Here is a 22,181-nt window from a genome sequence, read left to right as displayed (position 1 = left end):
TACATCGTAACATTTCTACCTTTTATAAGTAATTACTACCAAATTCCACCTGCCCTGATCATTCTCCTCATCTCAAGCTCATTTACTTTCCTACATCAAAATCCAGCTATAATAACCAAGGTCTGCCAATGATACCCTTGCTGCTGAAGCAAATTAAAGAGCAAAGATTGACAAGGTTTTTCTACTGTCTTATCCTGGAGGAGCTGAAGCCTCGACTGGAGTTGTTCTTAAATTCCTTGCCTCTTGTTAAGACATGGAAAATCCAGAAAAACTTTCTTCTAAGTTCTACTCCTCTATCCAACTTCCCCAGCCCAAACCTGTTTCGAAGCACCTTTCCACATGACCACCTCCAAGGAGAACAGTGCTCTTTGAAGAGCCCAAAAATATGTGTTTGTTGAATTGCATGGTTTAAAAAAAATCGGACAGACGTGGATTCAAACAGCCCAATTCTACCAACCTTGTGATCTTGGACTAGTTATTGAAATATCTGCATCAGTTTCCTAGTCTTTAAAACAGATGTCATAATCTCTGCCCAGATTTGCCATAAGGAAAACATGTACAGTAGTTAACACAATGCTTGGCACTTAGCAAACCCACAAAAATTTGATAATGAATATAATGTTTCAGGAATAAATTGCTCACTAAGTCTTCATTTAATTTGGGATTCACCTGGGCTCCGGAGGTTCCTTCCAGCATGCCCCCAAATGCTCTCCTTGAGGTAGCTGACATTCACAAAAGCATTCTAGAGTTCCATGGTTTTCAATACCTTCTCCCTCCTCAAAGCTTCTGGATTGAAGGCAATTTCCTGTGTCTCCTGTGTGGCCTGGGCCTCCCTGAGTCCTCAGAATGCTGCCTGTCTATGACACACATACCCCTCTCTCCTCTAGGGACAGCAACAGGTTCTTGCCTGCAGAATCCACAGTGGTTCATGCCTCACAGACTGAATGGGACTAGTCCTCCTCTATGGTTGTATATCCAAACTGCCTAGGTTCAAGTCCCAGTTCTGTCATTTATTACCTCTATGAACTCGAGCAAGGAACTTGACTTCTCTGAGTCTCCATTTCCACCAAATAGGGGTAACAATACTTACTTCATACGAATACTACAAGGATTCAATGACATATCAAGAGCTAAAACAGCCGTAACCGGTTTGGCTCAGTGGCTAGAGCGTCGGCCTGCGGACTGAAAGGTCCCAGGTTCGATTCTGGTCAAGGGCATGTACCTTGGTTGCAGGCACATCCCCAGTGGGGGGTGGGGGGGGGGGAGGTGCAGGAGGCAGCTGATTGATGTTTCTCTCTCATCAATGTTTCTAACTCTCTATCCCCTCTCCTTTCCTCTCTGTAAAAAATCAATAAAATAAAATAAAAAATTTTTAAAAAGAGCTAAAACAGTGTTTGGTACCTGTTAAAAGACCCACTTTTTTAAATTTTTTAAAAATATATTTTTTATTGAGTTTTTACAGAGAGGAAGGGAGAGGGATAGAGAGTTAGAAACATCAATGAGAGAAACATCAATCAGCTGCCTCCTGCACACCCCCCACTGGGGATGTGCCCACAACCAAGGTACATGCCCTTGACCAGAGTCAAACCTGGGACCCTTCAGTATGCAGGCCAACGCTCTATCCACTGAGCCAAACCAGTTAGGGCAAAAGACCCACTTTTTATCAGCTATTATTATTAGTGTTATCTGGCCATAGTAAATAGACCAAGGGTTGCCCTAACCAGTTTGGCTCAGTGGATAGAGCATTTACCTGCGGACTCAAAGGTCCCGTGTTCGATTCCGGTCAAGGGCATGTACCTTGGTTGCGGGCACATCCCCAGTGGGGAGTGTACAGGGGACAGTTGAACGATATTTCTCTCTCATCGATGTTTCTAACTCTCTATCCCTCTTCCTTCCTCTCTGTAAAAATTCAATGAAATATATATTTTTAAAAAAGAGACCAAGGGTTGGTGCCAGGACAGCCACTAGTGGGCTGGGTACCAAAGAAGCAACTGCCTGTTTGGGTTTGATATTGATTTTACCCAACAGGGTACACACTGTGCCAAGCTGTTTCACACAGATCATATCAAAAATCTCTTTGGGGAAATAAAAATGCAAGGCAGGTCCCTTCACCTCCAAGTGATTCAGAAGACACTCCATGGTTCTCTGGGGTGGCCACACCATGGCCCCACTGTCAAGAAATCTAAATCCAGGGGTGCTTATATAAAGATGCCTCATGCCAGCCCCAAGCCCCAGGTTTTTCTGAAAGAAACTTGTGCTCTTATACATTATCGGTGAGGAATATTTTTCTTAACATATCCAGGCCAGACCAATATGCACTGAAATATAAGAGGGGGTTCGGCAATTAAGGACTGTCTTACTGGCAGAAGAGAAGAAAGAAGCTGCAGTTCTACTCACCTGGGCATCCTGCCTCATGAGATCATCATCCAGGAAATTGCTTTCATCCCTGCCACCCTGAGGATGGGAAAAACAAACCAAAGAGAATGAGAGGGTAGTCACGAAGATTTGGAGAAGACAGAATTTCTGGGAACCCAATGACATGATAACAAGGCAGAATGCCACAAGGGTCACACTTCCAGCCTAGGGAGAAAGGACAGACGTCCTCTGAGGGTGCCTGCGCTTTTCCTATGGCTCTGATCAGAGCCGAGAGAACATTACCAGAGGGAGAGTCCCTGCTGCACCATCTCTGCAACATTAGAAAGGGAAGGGGAATGAGTGCTGCCTGCTGACTGCCCACTCCACTACTACCTCCCTCCGCCCCCCAGTCCTGCCTCTTTCCAGCGGATTCAAGCCTTTGGAGCCGGCAAGTCTACACTGATGAATTCTGTCGAATGGGTGGAACAGAGGAGAATCAAGAATGTCTGGGACCAGCCAGCAGGGGGAGCTGAAGGAGCACATGAAAACATGCCTCTTTGACATCACCAGGGCACCGGGGCAGGAGGAATGCTAAAGAGTGGCAAAACAGGCTACTTTCCTCTAGTTTCTCAGACTATATTTATTGCTATGCTGTCTCAATGTTCTATGGTCTAGGCATGGTGCAGCAGAATCTATCTATAAACATAAAAAGCTGGCGACCAGAACGCCATAACGACCTGAACAACTGGTCACTATGGCGCCGGCCTACTGCGGCCAGCAAACTGCCCGATCGGGGGTGGGGCCAGCCGACCAACTTCCTGCAGCCCCCTCCCCCCGGCTGGCCCCACCCCTGATCGCCCCTCCTACCCCAACCTCCTGCAGCCCCACTCCTGATTGACCCCCACCACCCTGATTGGCCTGTGGCCCCGCCCCCCAGCCAGCTCACCCCTGATTGTCTCCCCCCCTCCCCCACACCAATTGGGGATGGGGTTGGCCAGCCAACCTCCCACGGCCCCTCCCCGGCCACTGACCCCTGATTGGTCCCCCCACCCCATTTGGAGGCGGGGCTGGCCAGCCCACCACCCACAGCCCCTCCCCACAGCTGGCCCTGCCCCCAATTGGCCCCACCCCCACCCCAATCAGGGGCGGGCCAGCCAGCCGGACCCCTCCAGTGCACGAATTTGTGCACTGGGCCTCTAGTGGTAAGTAAGGAGGAAAGGGGGGAAAATGGGTAAGAAGTAAGAAATGCCAGCTGCATTACTAAGTAAATATCAGAGGCAGAGCAAGATGGGAGTTGGCAATGATTTCCAGGGTTTTGCTTTGAACAATAACAATATTAACAAAAAAAGACAAGTCAGGAAGAAGAACTAATGTGGAGGCAAAATGAGTTTAGTTTAGGAGGACCAATTTGAGGTGATGGCAGAATATCTATAAGGAAACCTCTAAAAAGCAGCGAGAAATGAATTTCACACTTAGGAAGGAGGTCAGGGATAAAGATATAATTGGGAAGTCATGTGAAATATCTCGTGTATCATCTCTTTTCTGGCACCCCTGCTCCCACACTAGCCCTGAACTGCTTTATTTCTCATATAGACTATTGAGGCGACTTTCTACCTCATCTTCCAGCCTCCAATTCATTGCCATGACAATTAATCTTACCCACGACTATTACATTACTCTTGTAAAAATGCAGTTCTAACCGCATCATTCTACTGCTCCCAGCCCTTCAGTGGCTCCCTACTACTCTCCAAAGAAGTGTAACTCTCCCCAACATAGAATCCCAGTTCATCCTTCCATCTTGTTAATGGAATTACCAGCCTGGCTGCTCAGTCTGTTGTTCCCAGATCACACCCCGTGTTTCCTGCCTCCTTGCCTTCTTCTTGCTTTCTTCTTGTTTGGAATGTACCCAACCACACCTCTGCTTCTTGACATCCTAGCAAGACTCCAAGTCCTCTCTGAACCTGCACCTCTGCTGTGAAGCCTTTTGTTTGCTTCTGTAGCCAAAATTCTCCTTGAACCTTCCTTTTACTCTGTGTCTCTCCTTAGAAACGTATGCTTCAAGCCTTTATAGCAATTGTGTGCCTGATATATTCCCTATGACAATACTAGAGGCCTGGTGCATGAATTCGTGCCCGGGTGGGGTCTGTCCGGCCCGCCCCCGATCAGGGCTGATTGGGCTAGGCTGGCCGGGCTGAGGGGCCAACCGCTCCCTGGTTGAACTCCCGGTAGAACTCCTGGCTGAACTCTGGTTGAGGGGAAAATTGCATGTTAGCCTTTTATTATATAGGATGCTCCTAAAGCCCAGGAGCTGCCTGTTAATCATCCTCATAACTCTCAGTGCATTAAGTCACAAGGAGACCAGGCTGATATTAGGTACTTGTACATACGAATTAGAACCAATGGATGTACATGCCTAGTCAGAGTTTCTAAAGGAGAGAAGAGAAAACACCACAGAGGCCCAAGAATGTTCACATTTGGGAAGCTGAAAGGATGAGACAGCCTGGAAACAGGAATAGAGTGAGCATGCCAATAAGCCCAACCCCTATCAGAAGCAGCCAGCAGAGGGCGCCACTCACAGCGGACAGAGACACCAGGACCCGCTGGAACATGAAGGACGTGTCAGAGCGAATGTCATCTTCAAGGCTCCTCCCGTATTCTAGCAAGAAAGTAAGATTGGCCACATCAGGATGGAGCCCTGTTCGGCGCTGAGCCACACTCCAGAGCCTCCTGTCCCCTCCGGGAACAGCCTGTTTACCCAAGCAGCTCCTCATGAGGTTTTTCACTTTACGCACAGTTTCTCAAAAACAACTCTGGCGAAATGGTCACCATAAGTGCAGCTTGTCATTACAGTGGAAACAAGATGTTCTTGTTCCTTACAGTCGGAGGTGGAGAAGGCTGGGCCGTACTCCTCACTGCTCCTACTCTTGAGGGGGCTGTCTAAACAGAGTTTTCAGTGATGGAGAGAACAGTAACCATTGAAAAACAAATACAGGAGTTTCAGAACCACGTTTGGGAACACGCTGGGGGTTGTCAAGCCCCAATTCTAGCACGTGCCTTTTCTGCCATGTCACTCAGTTAAGCTCCAACCCTTACAGCCCTCCAGCTGCCCTTCTCACGGGGGGAAGACCTGCCTTCGGCAGACGCGGGCATCCAGTGTAGAACCAAACTCCCAAGGTTTAGAACAGCCTTCTCTAAATACTTACCAAAAAAACATTATTTTTTTTGTTTTTTTTTTCTACCAAACTAGTACATATTTACTACAGAAAACATAGGAAAAAGTAAATAAGTAAAATGCAGGGGTGGGTGGGGGGATTAAAAACAAACAAACAAAAAAACTCACCATAATCTAATCACTCAAAAATAATTATTGATCACATTTTGGTGCATATCTTTCCTTATTTTTACCCCACATACCCATATTATTGATCCTTCTATTAAAAAGATTGGATCATGTCATACTATTTTATGATTTGTAGTTTTCACTTATCCATATACCATACTATTTAATGTAACTTAATAATATCTTACAATATATATTTGATGACTATGTAATAGTGTGCTGTGTGGGTGTACCATATTTTATTTAGCTAATCTGCTAAACTGTTGGACATTTTTAGCTAATATAACAAATACCGAATAAACACTATGAGATCTAAATCTTTGTGCATTCTTTATTATATCTTTAGGGCAAAAAGGCAGGCATCATATCAGGCTCTTCATATGTACCAGCCTCTGGAGATTTCTAAGAAGGGAATAATGGCTATCTTCCTGAGATGGCTGGAGGACATACAGTCCAGTCTGAATGAAGGTAAGGAGTTGGGCGAGAGAGCCCCTCCAGGCCATTCCCTGGAAAAGATTCACTGGTGCCACCACTTTTGAACAAGCACCTTCGATTCTCTGATGATAAGGAACAACTTTCCAGCTTTCAGAGTAATGAATGGTAGTAGGTCCCTTAGGTACTGGGTAGCCGACGTAGAGTAACAAATTCCCCTGAGAAGTCATGGGAAGCCAACAGACAATCATTTGTCTGGCCAGGGATCTGCCTTAACATGGAGCTTAGAAGTGAGAATCCCTCGTAGTGTTGTTTCTATGAAGAAAGTCTGATCCGTGGGTAACCTGCCATTGCTAGTCTAGTTCTCAGATCACCATGAAACCTCAGCCAGGGCCACTGAGGATGCTACATACGCAGTTGGTAGGTCTCGTTGATGCGCCGGATCTCCTCAGGTGTCCGGGAGGCCAGGATCTCGATCAGGCAGCCCTCATCCGTGCCAGCCCCCTGCATGGGAAACCCAGAGGAGAGGGCTTTGTGAGTCAGTTCACAAAGTCCAGTCCCAGAGAGAGAAGGAATAGAACCAGGAATCTGCAGAGAATAAAGACTACCCACAGGGTTTTAGCGACAGGATTTTCTCCTTTTTAACTGTCCTGCTCAAATTCCAATGCATTTACAGTGATCACTGCTAATAAAACAAACGTATGGGGTGTTTCTATGTGTTGGTTACTGTGCCAGGTTAGGCACAGTTTCTGCTCTCCAGGGGCTTACTCTTCCCTAGATCGGGCTGTGCTTTCCTTGAAAGGCAGCATCTTCAGGCAAAGGCTGTTATGTCCTTGTTTTTCAAGAACCATCCATGAGACTAAATATTTATTGACGCGGTTGAGGAGAGTACTTGGATTTGAAGGTTAAACTTGGTCATTAAAAATCAGCAGAGCCCTGGGCTGAAGCACAGTGGCTTGGCATCCAGGGAGGCTGAGAATGCTTTTCTGCCAGTTCTGAGCCTGCAACAGACCCAGAGGCCCCCAAGGTGTCCGCATCAAAGTTTCATGTCTCAAACGTAGCTAACACGGCAAGAAAGCTTCTGGAGCTGCACCAAAAGCACCGTAACCACTCCCTACGGAGCCACAGGAAAGAGAATAATTCCATACCTTTTGGGAAAACAACTTTTTTTTAAAAAAGATTTTTTTTTTATTGATTTCAGAGAGAAAGGGAAGGGGAAAGAGAGATAGAAACATCAATGATGAGAGAGGATCATTGATCGGCTGCCTCCTGCACCCCCCCAACTGGGGATCCAACCCGGGGCATGTGCCCTGACCAGGAATCAAACCGTGACCTGCTCAACCATGAAGCCCCATCAGCCGGGCTGGAAAACAACTTTTAAATTACAATCGCTATAGTGTAATGCCATGTTTTCAAGTTGTCATCAAGGAAGGAAAATCTTTCTCCTAGGCCTCAGCCCCACTCCTCCCCTCTCAGAGGGCCTTTGTCAGGGTTTCAGGAGAAAGCTCGCAGATTTGCACCAGCAGCATGGGGAGCGCGAGAGGAGAGAAGCACAGACCTTCATAGCCCTTCGCAGCTCCTCCACATCGTACAGCACGGTGGGCGTCATCATCCCCACGATCACACGCTCAAACTTGCCAGTCAGTTCCGACTTCAAGTCATCTATCAGGTCCTGCAACGCAAGAAAGCAGCTTGCTTAACCGTCACGGGAACTCAAACTAGTCGTTCTCCAAGTGTGGTCCCTGGGTCTTCGCAACCCTTTCAGTGGACCTGCAAGGCCAAAGCCATCTTCATAATAACACTAAGACATCATCTGCCTCCTCACTGTCCTTCTCTCACAATTGTAGAGTGGAGTTTTCCAAAGACTATTTGATATATCAACAAATCTACAAGTATGTTAAAAGGCTATTAAGATACTCCTCCCTTTTGCAACTACATATCTGTACAAGACCAGGTTTTCTTCATATACTTCAACCAAAGCCACACAATAGCAAACAAACAATGAAGAAGCAGATATGAGACTCTAGCTGTCTTCCAATAAGCCAGGCAACACAGAACTTTGAAAAATACTATAAAACAATGCCAATCTACTCACTAAAATTCTTTTTTTGGAATATGTAGCCATTTCTCATGAAAATGTTATTTGTATGGCTTTATTATTTTCTTAGTAAATTAACAACAAATACATATTTTTAAATGTCCTAAATTTTAATGTAATGGCTTTATTATTTTCTTAATAAATTAACAACAAATACATATTTTTAAATGTCCTAAATTTTAATTTCTAATATGGTAAATATCAATAGATGTAACCCATAAAAACAAAATGTTCTAAATAATTTAAGAGTATAAAGGTGTCACGAGATCAGAAAGTTTATAGACACTAACGTAAATGTATTTGTACACAAAACAATATATGTATTTCCAGTCAATATTCACTTATGACATTTTTTCAATTACAGTTTACATTCAATATTATTCTGTATTAGTTTAAGATATAAAGTATAGTGGTTAGAAATCATGTACTTTACAGAGTGGTCCCCCTGATATTTCAAGTACCCACCTTGCCCCATACATAGTTATCACAATATTATTGACTATATTCCCTATGCTGTACTTTATTTTTAAATTAAATTAAAATTTTTAAATTCTCACCCGAGGATATTTTCCCATTGATTTTTAGAGAGAGGGAAAGACAGAGAGAAATATTGATGTGAGAGAAATACAGCTATTGGCTGCCTCCCGCATGATCCCCGACCAGGGCCCAGGCCAGGGAGGAGCCTGCAACTGAGGTACATGCCTCTGACCAGAATTGAACCTGGGACCCTTGAGCCCAAAGGCTGACCCTCTATCCACTGAGCCAAACTGCCTAGGGCCCTATGCTGTACTTTACATCCTCATGACTATTTTGTGACTACCAATGTGTACTTCTTTTTAAAAAATATATACAGAGAGGAAGGGAGAGGGATAGAGAGTTAGAAACATCGATGAGAGAGAAATATCTATCAGCTGCCTCCTGCACACCCCCTACTGGGGATGCACCTGCAACCAAGATACATGCCCTTGACTGGAATCGAACCCGGGATCCTTCAGTCCGCAGGCCGACGCTCTAGCCACTGAGCCAAACCAGTTAGGGCTCAATGTGTACTTCTTAATCCCTTCTCTTTTTTCACCCAGTCTCCCAATCACCCTCCCCTTTGTCAAGTGTCATTTTGTTCTCTGTATCTGAGTCTTCACCTATGACATTTTTAATAGCTGCAGAAATGTCTATATATAAATGCAATATAACTTCTTTAACCAGTCCCGTGTTTCTCTCTTTCTAATGTTGTAGACACAGGAATTTAGTTGTATCTTTTTGGTCATTCATAATTATTTCTTACAGCTCAATTCCTAAAAAGAACTGTAATTATTTGGACAAAGTACCAAATTCTAAAAACATTTATTCACATTTCCAGGTTGGGAGAGTTTAAGAACCAGCTTAACATCAACCAACCAGTAAGGAGCCAAGCTGCTAGTCAAGTCAAGTTCTCTGGTCCTCACAAACCTGATTCCATAGCACAATATTTCAATCTATTGTGATTATTTTTATATTACATCCACATATCAAATGAATGAGTGAACAAATACATTAGTGCTTAATCCATTAAGGTTGGTCATCTTAAGAAACTGCCATTAGATGAGCTTAGTTCTGAAGTTTGGAATAATTAACCCCAAATGTGTGGGGCAACATGCTTTAGTTCCCACATCACATGCACACCCATGCCTATTTGCGGTCATTAAAATTCATTGGGAATGGAGATAGTCTGAGCTATGGATAATCACATTCCCTACTGGGGTGCCCAGCAAGGTTTGCATGCAGATGCCCTGGGGAGCGGCTGAGCCAGGCCTGTCCCTCTCCCACCCAGCAGTTTAATGCCTATCTTTGAGTAGTAGCCACAGTCTGACTGGTTATAAAGTATCTCAAGAATAGAAACACTTGCCCTGACCGGTTTGTCTCAGTGGATAGAGCCTCGGGCTGTGGACTGAAAGGTCCCGAGTTCGATTCCAGTCGAGGGCATGTACCTTGGTTGTAGGCTTGATCCCCAGTAGGGGGTGTGCAGGAGGCAGCTGATCGATGTTTCTCTCTCATCGATGTTTCTAACTCTCTATCCCTCTCCCTTCCTCTCTGTAAAAAAAAAAAAAAAAAAGTCAATAAAAATATATTAAAAAGCCCTAACCGGTTTGGCTCAGTGGATAGAGCGTCGGCCTGCGGACTGAAGGGTCCCGGGTTCGATTCCGGTCAAGGGCATGTACCTGGGTTGCGGGCACATCCCCAGTCGGGGATGTGCAGGAAGCAGCTGATCGATGTTTCTGGCTCTCTATCTCTCTCCCTTCTTCGCTGTAAAAAATCAATAAAATATATTTTTAAAAATATATATATTAAAAAAAAGAATAGAAACACTTATCAGAGTTTCTGGACTCTGAGACCTGGAAAACTCATTGATGTTTCCTCAATAAAAAGATTCTCACTCATCACACAGGTAGGTTTTCAGTGATGTGGAAAAACGGGATGTGATGACTCTGGTAAGTGAGTCGTTGAAAATGACTGAGAGGGTTCTTGAGGGGTGTGGGATTCAAGCCAGAAGGGGAAAACATGGTGAATAAACAACCTCTGAATGCATACATTAATGAATTGCACACATATACACAAACACATAAGCCCCATTCTAGAATCTGAGGGGTTCCTCAATTGAGGATCATCAAAGGAATGCACATATGCTACAGACGGGTTTATGTGGGAGCGTCGGAATAAACCCTAAACCAGCCGTGGGCAAACTACGGCCCGCGGGCTGGATTCGGCCCGTTTGAAATGAATAAAACTAAAAAAAAAAAAAAAAAAAAAAAGACCGTACCCTTTTATGTAATGATGTTTACTTTGAATTTATATTAGTTCACACAAACACTCCATGCATGCTTTTGTTCTGGCCCTCCGGTCTAGTTTAAGAACCCATTGTGGCCCTCGAGTCAAAAAGTTTGCCCACCCCTGCCCTAAACCCTAGGAGAGCCTGTTTAAAACAAACTGGATTTAAATATTTTAGTCAGTGTGGAGGGTCTTCATCCACAGTGGCCTAAAAGAAGCCTAGTCAGGGTCAGGGAGCAATGCTGCAAGCTCAGCTCTGCCTGGGGCTCAATGGTTGAGTCCATTCAACAACCAGGTCCCTGCAAGGACTTGGGTGGGAAGAGACCAAGCTTGGCCCTGAGCTCTGTGAATCAAGAGCTCCCTGAAATCTCTTCTTGCCAAGGAGAGGTGAGGAAGTCTGTTGAAACCGCTTTGTGTGTTTTTTTCAAGAACATCTTTAAACAAGGCAAAGCATCCACCTTTCAAAAACACGGGGCCACTTTGGGCATCTAGATCAGAGAGACTGTGACCTACCCTGCCGATGGTGGTTTTGTAGGCCGTCCTGATTTCCTGGCGCTGGGCCGTGTTGCGGTAGGCGAGCACACTGATGATGGCATCCTCGTCGGTGCCTGGCGGGGTAGCGAAGATAGTGAGTGCGATTTGAGAGAGGAATGAGAAAATGAGTTCCTCTGTGGAAACTGAAGTCACCCAAACTCATGCAGAGAGCTTTCTAAGAAAAGAGGTTTGTTTGTTTTGGGGGAACACAGACACTAGTCTTAGTCTAACAATATACCACCCAACAAAATAGTTAACTTCTTTGAGCATTAGTTTCCTTATCTATAAATGTGAGTGATCTCAAGGTCACTACAAGTGTTACCTAGAGCAATTAAGTGAATTACTTAGCACAGTGATTTACCGGTGTGATGCAAGAATTTTTAAAACATGCAATACTTGACTATTTAAAAGGCACTGACCTCTTTTCCCTTAGATTGCCAAATAAGAAAATGACAACAGCCAACACAACAATGTTTGCTGGGTGTGAATCCCCCATTTGAACCATAAATATATAGGTCATATAACACAACTGCATCTTATTATTCATGTCACATATTAAGGTTGCATCTGATTGGTTAATTCTTGGTAACAGAAATCCTTATATACAAGTATAGGCACCTGATTTTTTAAAAAGTCACTTTGGAGCAAAAGGGGTACGTAATTACTATTATTTTTTTTTTTGCAAGTCAATCAAAATTATACCTAAATTTTTGTCAGCATTTTAGCAATTAGTTTATGTGTGCAGTGAAATGAAAAAGGTTGAAAATCGCTGACTTAGCACGTAGTCAATAAATGTTGATTGGGAGCACGCTTTTTCCCTTCCTCTGGAATTGTTATACTGCCTTTTGGGTCTCCTGTATCTATTTCCATGTTCTTACCTTTTCTCTCCTCATTTTTAATCTCTTTATAATTTTCTCTGAGTTTTGAAACAATTCAAATTTGCTTTTAATTCACTGATTTGGCACTTTGGCTGCTCACTGCATCTACTGCATCTACTGCATTTTAATATAAGTAATAGTGTTTTTCATTTCCAAGCTGTCTTTCCTGATCTCAGATGGTTCCTTTTTTATAATTGCCCATAAATTTCCATGATGCACTACACTACCAAAACTTCACAATATGAATTACAAATTAGAAATGCCCTAAGTTGTGTTTGCCTGCTTTTTTGCAGCAACTTTTTGACAGGGTCATTTATTCTGAATTTTCAAATTGGTCCCTCGTCTTAGCAATAGCTGCATGTTCACATATGTTTCGTGAGTTTTCTGTTTCCTCATTGTTTGTACTGTGTGGGAGTTGTTACGGGTTACAGAAGATTCTATTAAAAAATTTCAGAGAGAAATGAAAAACTATAAATTCACCAGGGTCATTCTTTGCAAGATCAGAGATCCAGAAAAATGTGAGGTGTAGGGAAGAAACTACAAGACTTTAAACTTACATGCCTTAGGCATCCACCTCTCTTTTCTCTCTCTCTCTCTTTCTCTCAAAGAGGGTAATAGATACAACCATTATTTACTCTTTTAGAAATCTCAGGTAGGGAGAAAAGTCTCATCACCTTTTGTTTACCACATTTTCTGTGAAAGGCACCATCCTTCTTCCAGTCAAGTCTGAACCCTCAAAATAGCTTTGACTTTTTTTTTTTTTACCCTCGTTCTTCCTCCACATTCAAATTTCCTGTCAAGTCATGCAAAATCTAGCTCTGGGATCTTTTTTGCATCTGGTCCCTCTTTTGAATTCCTACCACTACCACTCCCATTCAGGATTTTAGGGTTTTTTTTCTTAAACGACTGCAAAAGTCTGCTAACCCGTATGCTTACCTACCAATCGGTCTTTCTAAAGTTTTGCAGATTCATTTTCCTAGAAAGAAAAGCTCTCACAGTGTCCCCTCCCCTAACCAGGAGTACACAACAGCTCCCCACTGTCTGCTGGCTTTACTACAGGCATTTGAGACTCTGTACAGCATCCCATTCACTAGTGTGAAGAGAGATCCATATAAAAGGATACCAGGCAGCCAAACCCACAGACTAAGCTCTTGACTTATTGTCCTTGCCCCCACTGTGCTGTACTCCATGCTCCTGGCCTCCTTCACCACCAGTCTATCGGTTTGTCTCCCTAAGCCTCTCCATCTGGCATCATGATTCTGGCACTGGTTGTTTCCTGGCCAATGCCTGTGGGCCATCCACCCTCCATGTCTGTGACGCCACAGGTGGCCTTTTCAGTAGCACTCTAAGACTTCCCTTTGCTACCTGCCTTCTCAGACAGTTCCCAGGCAGCCAACTCCTGCTTTGCAAGTACCTCCTGCTACGAGTGACCTTTCCATGTATTTTTTTTAAATATAGTCAATTTTATTTTCCTTAGACCACAAAATAGAGTCTTTGGTTGTACAGACATCACTAGTTACAGTCTTGCCAAGAGGTCCCGGCTGGGGAGGGAGCTGTTAGTCGGTGGCCAGGACGCCTGAAGGGTCTCTAAAACGCTAACACCCAGGTTAAAAGCCTTTCCATGTATTTACCGTGACTTGCCTAGGCCTCAGCTAAACTGGAGAATGGGACGATCCTCACACTCATCCCGTGTCTTTGTTCACACTATTCCATTCGCCTGAAACGCATTCTCTGTTAGCGCTACTTATTAAAACTCAATCTGTTTCCCAAGGCCCACCTCAAAGTCTACATTCTCCAAGAAGTTTTGCCTGATGTCCCCAAATGCAGTGTGGGGGTTCCTATCTCCTCTCTGAACCCTAATAGGATCTTATTTGTGCCCCTCCTATTGCCGTCATATTATGAACTGGTCACAGTTACTTCTGCATTTGCCTTAGCCGCCTTGTCTCCATGGACTAGTTGACCACAAGGGCTAGGTTTTATAACCCTTGTCTCCTCCAACCGTCCAACTTCCAACGGCCTACACACAGCAGCACTGAAAAGCACTGGCTCTGTCAAATGTCTCCTGACACTGATTTGACAATTCTGAATGCCATGTGGTCCAAGTTCTGAAATTTTGGTGTTCTTGACATGTACCAAAGAATCAGGGTAAACCTGAGAAAAAGAGTGGGCCAGGTACATATTCCTATTTTTAAAAATGAAAAATAGAAAATGAGGAGATAAATACATGGACTTAGAACAATGATCTGTTCAGAGCTGGGCAGCATTATAGCAGAGTGGCTCAAACTCCAGCTCTGCAGTCAGACAATCTGCAATTGCCAAAATCCTGACTTTAACACTGACTCCTTCTGAGGCCTTGGGCAAGTTAGCAAACCTCCCTAAATCTCAACTTTCTTTTCTTTTTTTTAAAAAAAATTTTTTTTTTTTTATTGATTTCAGAGAGGAAGGGAGAAGGAGAGAGAGATAAAAACATCAATAATGAAGAGAATTATCGATCGGCTGCCTGCTGCACGCCCCCTACTGGGGATCGAGCCCACAACCCAGGCATGTGCCCTGACTGGGAATCCTGGTTCATAGGTCCTTGATCAACCACTGAGCCATGCCGGCCAGGCTAAATCTCAATTTTCACATCAGTAAAAGTGCTATCAGGATTAAAACAGTTAATCCTTGTAATACATTGTGCCTGACACATAGTAGGGCTTACCAAATGTTCATTATAATTGTTATTGTTGCTGCTGCAATTAGGAGCATTGGGGCTAAGTAAAATGATTTCTTCTTAGATAGAAAAACGAAGCACTGAGGCCTCATGGCCAAGATTTTTATCTAAATCTCAGGGAAATTCTAAATAGCAGCTACAACCAGGGAGCACTTCTCTGGCCAAATGTCTACCCAGGCAAGGACCGGGCCAGGGTAGCCTGCAGTGCACCTGGCATGAAGCCTTGGCCTCAGGGAGCTAAGTGGAGGGTAGTGCGAGGGAAGGCAAGCCCTCCGAGTCGTGTACACACAGTCTTGTCACATAAAGTCCCATACACTGCACGTTGGTCCTGGGCAGCTGTGCCTATCACAGCAACAGGCAGAGGGACTAAAGGGAAAGAATGTGACCTTAGCGTGGGCAAGCCAAGCTTGGCACTGGGTCTGTTGACTGTAAGTCATGGCTCAGTTCTATTTACTATGTGTCTTACTATGTTACTTAACTTCTCTGGGGCTCAATTTCACATTTGTAGAATGGGGCAAAAGAAACAGTAGCAATAGCTGCTTTCACTAAGTCACAGGGTCACTGTATATACCCACTGAGATAGTATTTGTGAAAGTGCTTTATAAACCTTGTGGCACTACACACATCTAGCATTAATCGGAGAACAAATACATTTCTAAATATTTATATATAGATTCAAAATGCTGTGATGCAAAACAGGTTTAAATAATTGGAAAAAGATAGAATGAGAACATTAAATTAAAATTTTTATAGTCAAATTAATAATTAAGACGCTTCCATCTAATTTGTCCTGAAGAGCCAACTGGTTCCCACTGTGTTTTTTTTAGAGTGAGACCTCTTCACAGTGGCCAGTGGACAGAGCACTCTGTGCAGCTCTGTGGCGCACAACACTTACCCAACCCTTTCATGGCCTTCCTCAGGGTCTGGGCATCTTCAGTGGCATTGAATCCTGAAGCAGCTTTGATGGTGCCTCCTTTGGTTGCCTGAACACAGAGAAAGAGGTGACTGAGAGGCAGCAGCATCTGACTGACATGGAAGCATCTCATTCAGCAAAATTTGCTGAGCACCTACCATGGACCAGACACTATTCTAGGTGCGAGGAATACAATAGGGACCATGAGGGACGAGGTTCCTGCTTTCACGGAGCAGATGTTCTAGTTCAGGGGGGAGGGGAGGGAAGGGCAGATAGTAAACAAGCCAACAAATAAATGTTCCTCCAAGTGTCCGGAGGTGAGAAGTGTTATGGATCAGATAGAGAGGTCCTGGGGGGCTGCTCTGTGGAGGGACGTATAGGCCGAGGTCCCAGTGACATGAAGCAGCTGACCATGCAAAGATCGGGGGTAAGTGTTACAGGCAGAGGGAACAGCTAAGACAAAGGCCCTGGGGCTGGAACTAGCTTTTATGGGAGCAGCTGGACAGAGGCCAGGGGGGCTCAAGGGGGTGGGCAAAGAGCAGAGTGGTCAAATAAGTGATACAGCAACCTATGTAGTAATTTTGCTCACCCAACCCCCTACCCCCCAACACACAGATACACAAAGGGAAAAAGAAAATCAAATCTGAATCTGATCAAGCCTCTAGAGTCAAATACCAACTTACAGTAAATATGAGAGAAGAAAATATTAACCCACACCACAGGGTTATAGATAAATAAATCACAAGGGGTGAACCTTATTTGCCTCCTGAATCAAACAGTAAAAAAACATGATATTTATGAGACAATTGGAAGTTTGAACACTGAAAATATTGATGACATTAAGGAATCAGTGTAAACATTTTTTTAGGTATGATGATGATACTGTGGTCCTATTTTATTTTATTATAGGCTATAGTGAGAGGTAGTAAAGCTTAGTGGGGAGGAACACAGAAATCGGAGTGGGATAGACCCGAGTTTGAATCTTGGCTTCAATTCTTTCTAGTTGTACGGTCTAGGGGAAATTTAATTTTCCCCACCTGTATATTAAGGATAATAACATCAACTCACGGGGTTGTTGTAATAATGAAGCAGGATAATATAGGGAAGCACTTAGCATAGAACCCAGCAAACAGTAAACTCTAAAACAAAAACCCAACCTCAGTGGCTATCATCGCCATAATTAAATATGACTTCAGCAACATCTCCACAATGAACATAATTGTGAAATTCTTATACTGTATATATATTTCTGTTAAAATCCCTAATGCAAGCCTATGGGATAATGCCAAAGCAAAACCCGGAATAGAATATTTCTATAAGGTGTCAAAAACCATGTAGAATAGATGTAAAGCTTTCTAACGATTTAATTTGCCCCAATGATGCAATATGGGTCATCTAATGGCATGGAGGAGTTTTCTACACTAGGGAAGTTCTCTGGCAAGTCAGACTTGAGCTCTTTGAGCTGGTCCACCTTGGCCTGGCCCTCTCAGGCCCCCTCTGGACCACACCAAGCCCATCCAAAGGCCTCAGGTACCATACAGCGTGGGCCTCATCTGCTGAAAGACCAGGCATTCACCTCCTAGATGTGGTCAGCATCCAGCACTTGGTCAGCATCCTCATACACCTGACAGAGGGAAGTAGAAATCTATGACCTTAGCTTTCTTGGTTACTGCTGTGGCTGGAGTTGCATCCCCCTCCCCCCCGAAAAGATATGTTAAAGTCCTAAGCCCCAGTACTTCAGATTGTGATCTTATTTGGAAATAGGGTCATTATACATGTAATTAATAAATTAAGATGGGGCCATACTGAAGTAGATTGATTCTTTAATTCGATATGACTGGTATCCTTATAAGAAACCAGCATGTGAAGACAGATCCACACAGCGAGGACACCATATGACGATTAAGGCAGAGATGGGAGCGAGGCAGCTGCAAGCCAGGGAACACCTAAAGATTGACAGCAAACCACCCGATAGGTTTTAGAGAGATCATGGCTGTGCCAATCCTTGATTACGGATTTCTGGCTCCAGAATTGTGAGGAAACAAATTTCTATTATTTTAAGTCACCCAGGTCATAGTATTTGTTACAGGAAATTAACACAGGCACTTCTTTTCTTCTACTATATATTGTCTGTAATAAGCATATTTATAATTTGCTATCAAAATTCCAACATGGCCTAATTCAGCCCTTGACCCTACCATGAGACAGCTTCCTGAGTTGAATGTTTCACAAGGTTCTTTTGGAACTCCAGTGTTGAAAAAAAAATTGGATGGTACTCAAACACTACATTCAAAATGCATTACTAAGGGACTAAGAGATGAAAATTACTATCTAACAAGATGAATCGATAGAGGGATTTGCAAACATGGTTCAGCTTATCCATTAGCATTCTTAGTGACTCTTTTTTTTCCAGGAAAAAGATAAGCTTGGGAAATTTGTTCCTGTCACCTCTAAAATATTTGTATTGATCACATTCCAGGGCATAATGTACCATTATGCATTCTGGGAAGGCAGGGGATTCCACCCCAGAAAAATTTCTTGTGATAGCAGGCAAAGGGAACAGGAAGGGTGTGGGGGAGAATGACAAAAATGAATAGCTAGAAATAGGTGATATATCACAACCAATGAGATATTATCCAGTTATTGAAATGATAAAAAAGGTGATAAAAGTAAAAAGGATTGGATGCAACATAATGGAATACTAATCAACAATAAAAAGCAATGGAGTAACAAACTGCTGATACAGCAACACAGATGGATTACAAAAAATATAATGCTCAGCAATAGAAGCCAGACACAAAAGAGTACAGGCTCTGTGTTTACATGTATGGGCTGTTCTAGAACAGACAAAACAGTCACTATCCATGGTGGTAACAGTCAGAAAAATGGCTGCATTTCCGGTGTGGGGTGAGAAACAGAGTGGGGACCTGAAAGGGGCATCGGTGAACTTCCTGGAGTGATAAAATGTCCTCTCGTGATAGAGAAATACATGACATGGTACAAGTATTTGTCAAAACTCATTTACCAGTAACCGTAAGGGCTCTGCATTTCACTGCATGTAAATTAAACCTCTACAAATTTTTTTAAATGCCTGAGTACAATAGCTTTTAAAACACGTTTTCCCTTTAGAAATGTATCATATAATCACTGTCTAGATTTGGAAAATATTTTTAAAAATTTATGAAGAAAATGAAAACATCCATACTTTCATCATCTAGATTAAATAATTTTAATAAGGTACAAAATGTAATATAAACATGTTAGCATTGCAAAAATTAGAGTAAATACATACTTAACTGTTATTTATGCTCTTATTACTACTGTTTAAAAACCATGATATATCTGAGTAGGGTATAAAATAAAATGATGAAAAATAATTAGAAATTACAATATTGTGACTATTGTGTGTTTTTCCTTTCATTTAAAAATTTCCTTCATCTAGCCCTCGCTGGTTTGGCTCAGTGGATAGAGCCTAGGCCTGCAGATGGAAGGGTCCTGGGTTCGATTTTGGTCAAGGGCACATGCCCAGCTTGCTGGCTCGATCCCCAGCAGGGGGTGTGCAGGAGGCAGCCAATCAATGATTCTCTCTCATCATTGATGTTTCTATCTCTCTCTCCCTTATTCCCTGAGATCAATAAAAATATATTTAAAAAAATTTCCTTCACCTGTTCAATAAGTAACAGTCATGATGGGAAAACAGGCCCCAGGAGGAAAGATGAGAGCAACTGAGGTAATTTTCCTCAAGTAGAAAGCACATTAAAGGATCTCTTGATTACAGTCATCACCTGTGGGAAGGCTGTGAACTTGTTACGGACAGGAAGGGTGTCCTATTAATTTTGAGTCCCCAGAGCCAAATACCGAATCTGGCACAAAGTAAGGGCACTGTAAATATTTCTGAATAAATGTTTGACATGTCCAAGGAGAATCTATCAAGAAGGAATGAATTTTAAATGAAAGCATAAATGATTTGGAACAGACATGAGTAAGCTTTTGACTGCCAGGGATGATGAAGAAAATTCTGGAATGTCTAACGTAAACATTTTTTTAAATATTACTATTTGTTCAGGATAGTTTACAAGTCCATCTTCCTAAAGGAAGGCGTCCAGATCTGACGGGATCTCTAGTTCTCCCAAGTATAAGATTCTACTTCTATTATTCTCTTCCCAAACACCAGGGGTCAGAATCACCCGCCTATTCAGAAACCGTATTTGGGTGGGAGAAGGAGAGCAGATGGCCAGCCTCAGGTAGAGCCATGTTTGCAACTAAGAGTCTCAGTTTCCATCTCACCCTGAACTTTCTGGAATCCTCAAAGGGATTCAATTGCCCGCCTGTCTCAAAGATCAGATAACCAAGCTCTGAGGAGTCCAGTCACAGTCAAAAGCAGGAGGCAGATGACAAGCCCATCTGGCTGGATACTGCCTTCTTGATGAGTCTGTAACCACGGGGTTACACCAAAATGCGGACGGCACTCATCTCCTGATGGTATAATCTACAGGGTTTTCAGTTTTTCCTTTTTCTTTGCCTAAATTTTCTATAATGGCCTACAACTTGTTTCTGTATTTCAGGATGTTAGAAGGATTCAAAGGATTCTCTTTGAATTAATTTTCAGGGTCAAGTTACTCACCACCCCCACAAGAAATTAAAATGGTGCTTAAAAAAAACAACACTGGCCCTAACCGGTTAGGCTTAGTGGACAGAGCATCGGCCTGCGGACTGAAGGGTCCCAGATTTGATTCTGGTCAAGGGCATGTACCTTGGTTGCAGGCATATCCCCAGTAAGGAGTGTGCAGGAGGCAGCTGAATCGATGTTTCTCTCTCATCGATTTTTCTAACTCTCTATCCTTTTCCCTTTCCCTTCCTCTCTGTAAAAAAAATCAATAAAATTTACTTTTAAAAAAACCAAAACACAAAAAAACAACAACCGCCTTGCCCTAGCTGGTTTGGCTCAGTGGATAGAGCATTGGCCTGTGGACTGAAGGGTCCCGGGTTCAATTCCTGTCAAGGGCACATGCCTGGGTTGTGGCCTCCATCTCCAAGCCGGGGCGTGCAGGAGGCAGCCAATCAATGATTCTCTCTCATCATGGATGTTCCTATCTCTCTCTCCCTCTCCCTTCCTCTCTGAAATCAATAAAAATATTAAGAACAAAGAAAGAAACTGCCTTTTCATTTCCTCCTCCCTGCCCTCTGTTGAGCAAACAACCCTCTGTGTAAGTCAATAGCCACTGAGTAAGCATCCTGTACCTGTCTGCGGCTGGCACCAGGTAGGGTGAGGCACTCCACAACTTACCATGCTGTGTCAAGATCAGAGTTCAGTCACTCGAGCAGAAGTTCCTCTGTGATAAAAGCAGAGGGAAAATTACTGATGTTAAGGAAGTGCCTTTAAAATCATTAATCTGGACAATTTACAGTTTGCACAAAGTTAAACCACAGGAAATGACACCCGATTTCATCAAAAGGCCAGCTATCGATTAGCCAAAGCTACAAGGGCCAGGCTAATAATTAAAGAGAAACTGTTTGAACACGCAAGCTTATTATACCAGCAAAATACTTTCCTGCCTGCTCTTCTGTTTGGAGATACACATTACAGAAACGATTCCTTTTTTGTTACAGTGAAGTACATTACTGTACTCCACCAAAACCTAGATTCTGAACTGTATGCTCTAGTGGATCAGAAGAGGTGTCTCCTTGGGTGTGTGTGTGTGTGTGTGTGTGTGTGTCTGTGTGTGTGTGATAGAGAGAGAGAGAGAGAGAGAGAGAGAGAGAGAGAGAGAGAGTGTGTGTGTGTGTGTGTGTGAGATGATAGGCCAGCAGCCCAACCAACATTAGCCTCTTTTCATTTCCCAACAGCCACTTTCACTGCCACCAACTCAGGACTTAAAGGTGCTTCTTCCTTTAAGCTGCAGAGAACACACTCATTAGTTCTCTTTAGCAACCCCTGCTTCACCAAGAAGACAAATCCTCTCTCATTCATCCAGTCGTTCAGACCGCAAGAAATGTCTTTAGTGTCGGCTAGGACCTTTGGGGGTTCTCATGATATACAGGCCGGTCTCTGAGGGGAGGCCAATTCCTGTTTCCGTATCTAAGTCCTATGGAAAAGGCTCCTTTCTTAAATATTT

The 22,181-nt window shown here is 43.3% G+C and overlaps 1 protein-coding gene across 1 annotated transcript in view; it reads right to left on the bottom strand.

Annotated features, from left to right (window-relative positions):
* ANXA4 (annexin A4) overlaps positions 1-22,181 on the bottom strand; it is a 54,957-nt gene that overhangs the window by 13,525 nt on the left and 19,251 nt on the right. Inside the window, exons 2-8 of the mRNA XM_070429402.1 lie at positions 21,353-21,398; positions 16,048-16,135; positions 11,541-11,635; positions 7,686-7,799; positions 6,541-6,631; positions 4,932-5,011; positions 2,398-2,454 (exon numbers count right to left, since the gene is read on the bottom strand). Of these exons, the coding sequence (XP_070285503.1) occupies positions 2,398-2,454; positions 4,932-5,011; positions 6,541-6,631; positions 7,686-7,799; positions 11,541-11,635; positions 16,048-16,135; positions 21,353-21,355 (528 nt within the window). The 5' untranslated portion in view covers positions 21,356-21,398. The remainder of the gene's footprint in view (positions 1-2,397; positions 2,455-4,931; positions 5,012-6,540; positions 6,632-7,685; positions 7,800-11,540; positions 11,636-16,047; positions 16,136-21,352; positions 21,399-22,181) is intronic.

This window comes from Myotis yumanensis, unplaced genomic scaffold, assembly GCF_028538775.1.
Source record: "Myotis yumanensis isolate MYYU_CA2020_CCGP unplaced genomic scaffold, mMyoYum1.0.hap1 SCAF_11, whole genome shotgun sequence".
In the NCBI taxonomy this organism is placed as follows: Eukaryota; Metazoa; Chordata; class Mammalia; order Chiroptera; family Vespertilionidae; genus Myotis; species Myotis yumanensis.
The sequence above is the reverse complement of the archived record's forward strand: the minus strand, read 5'-3'. Positions and strand labels throughout refer to the sequence as shown.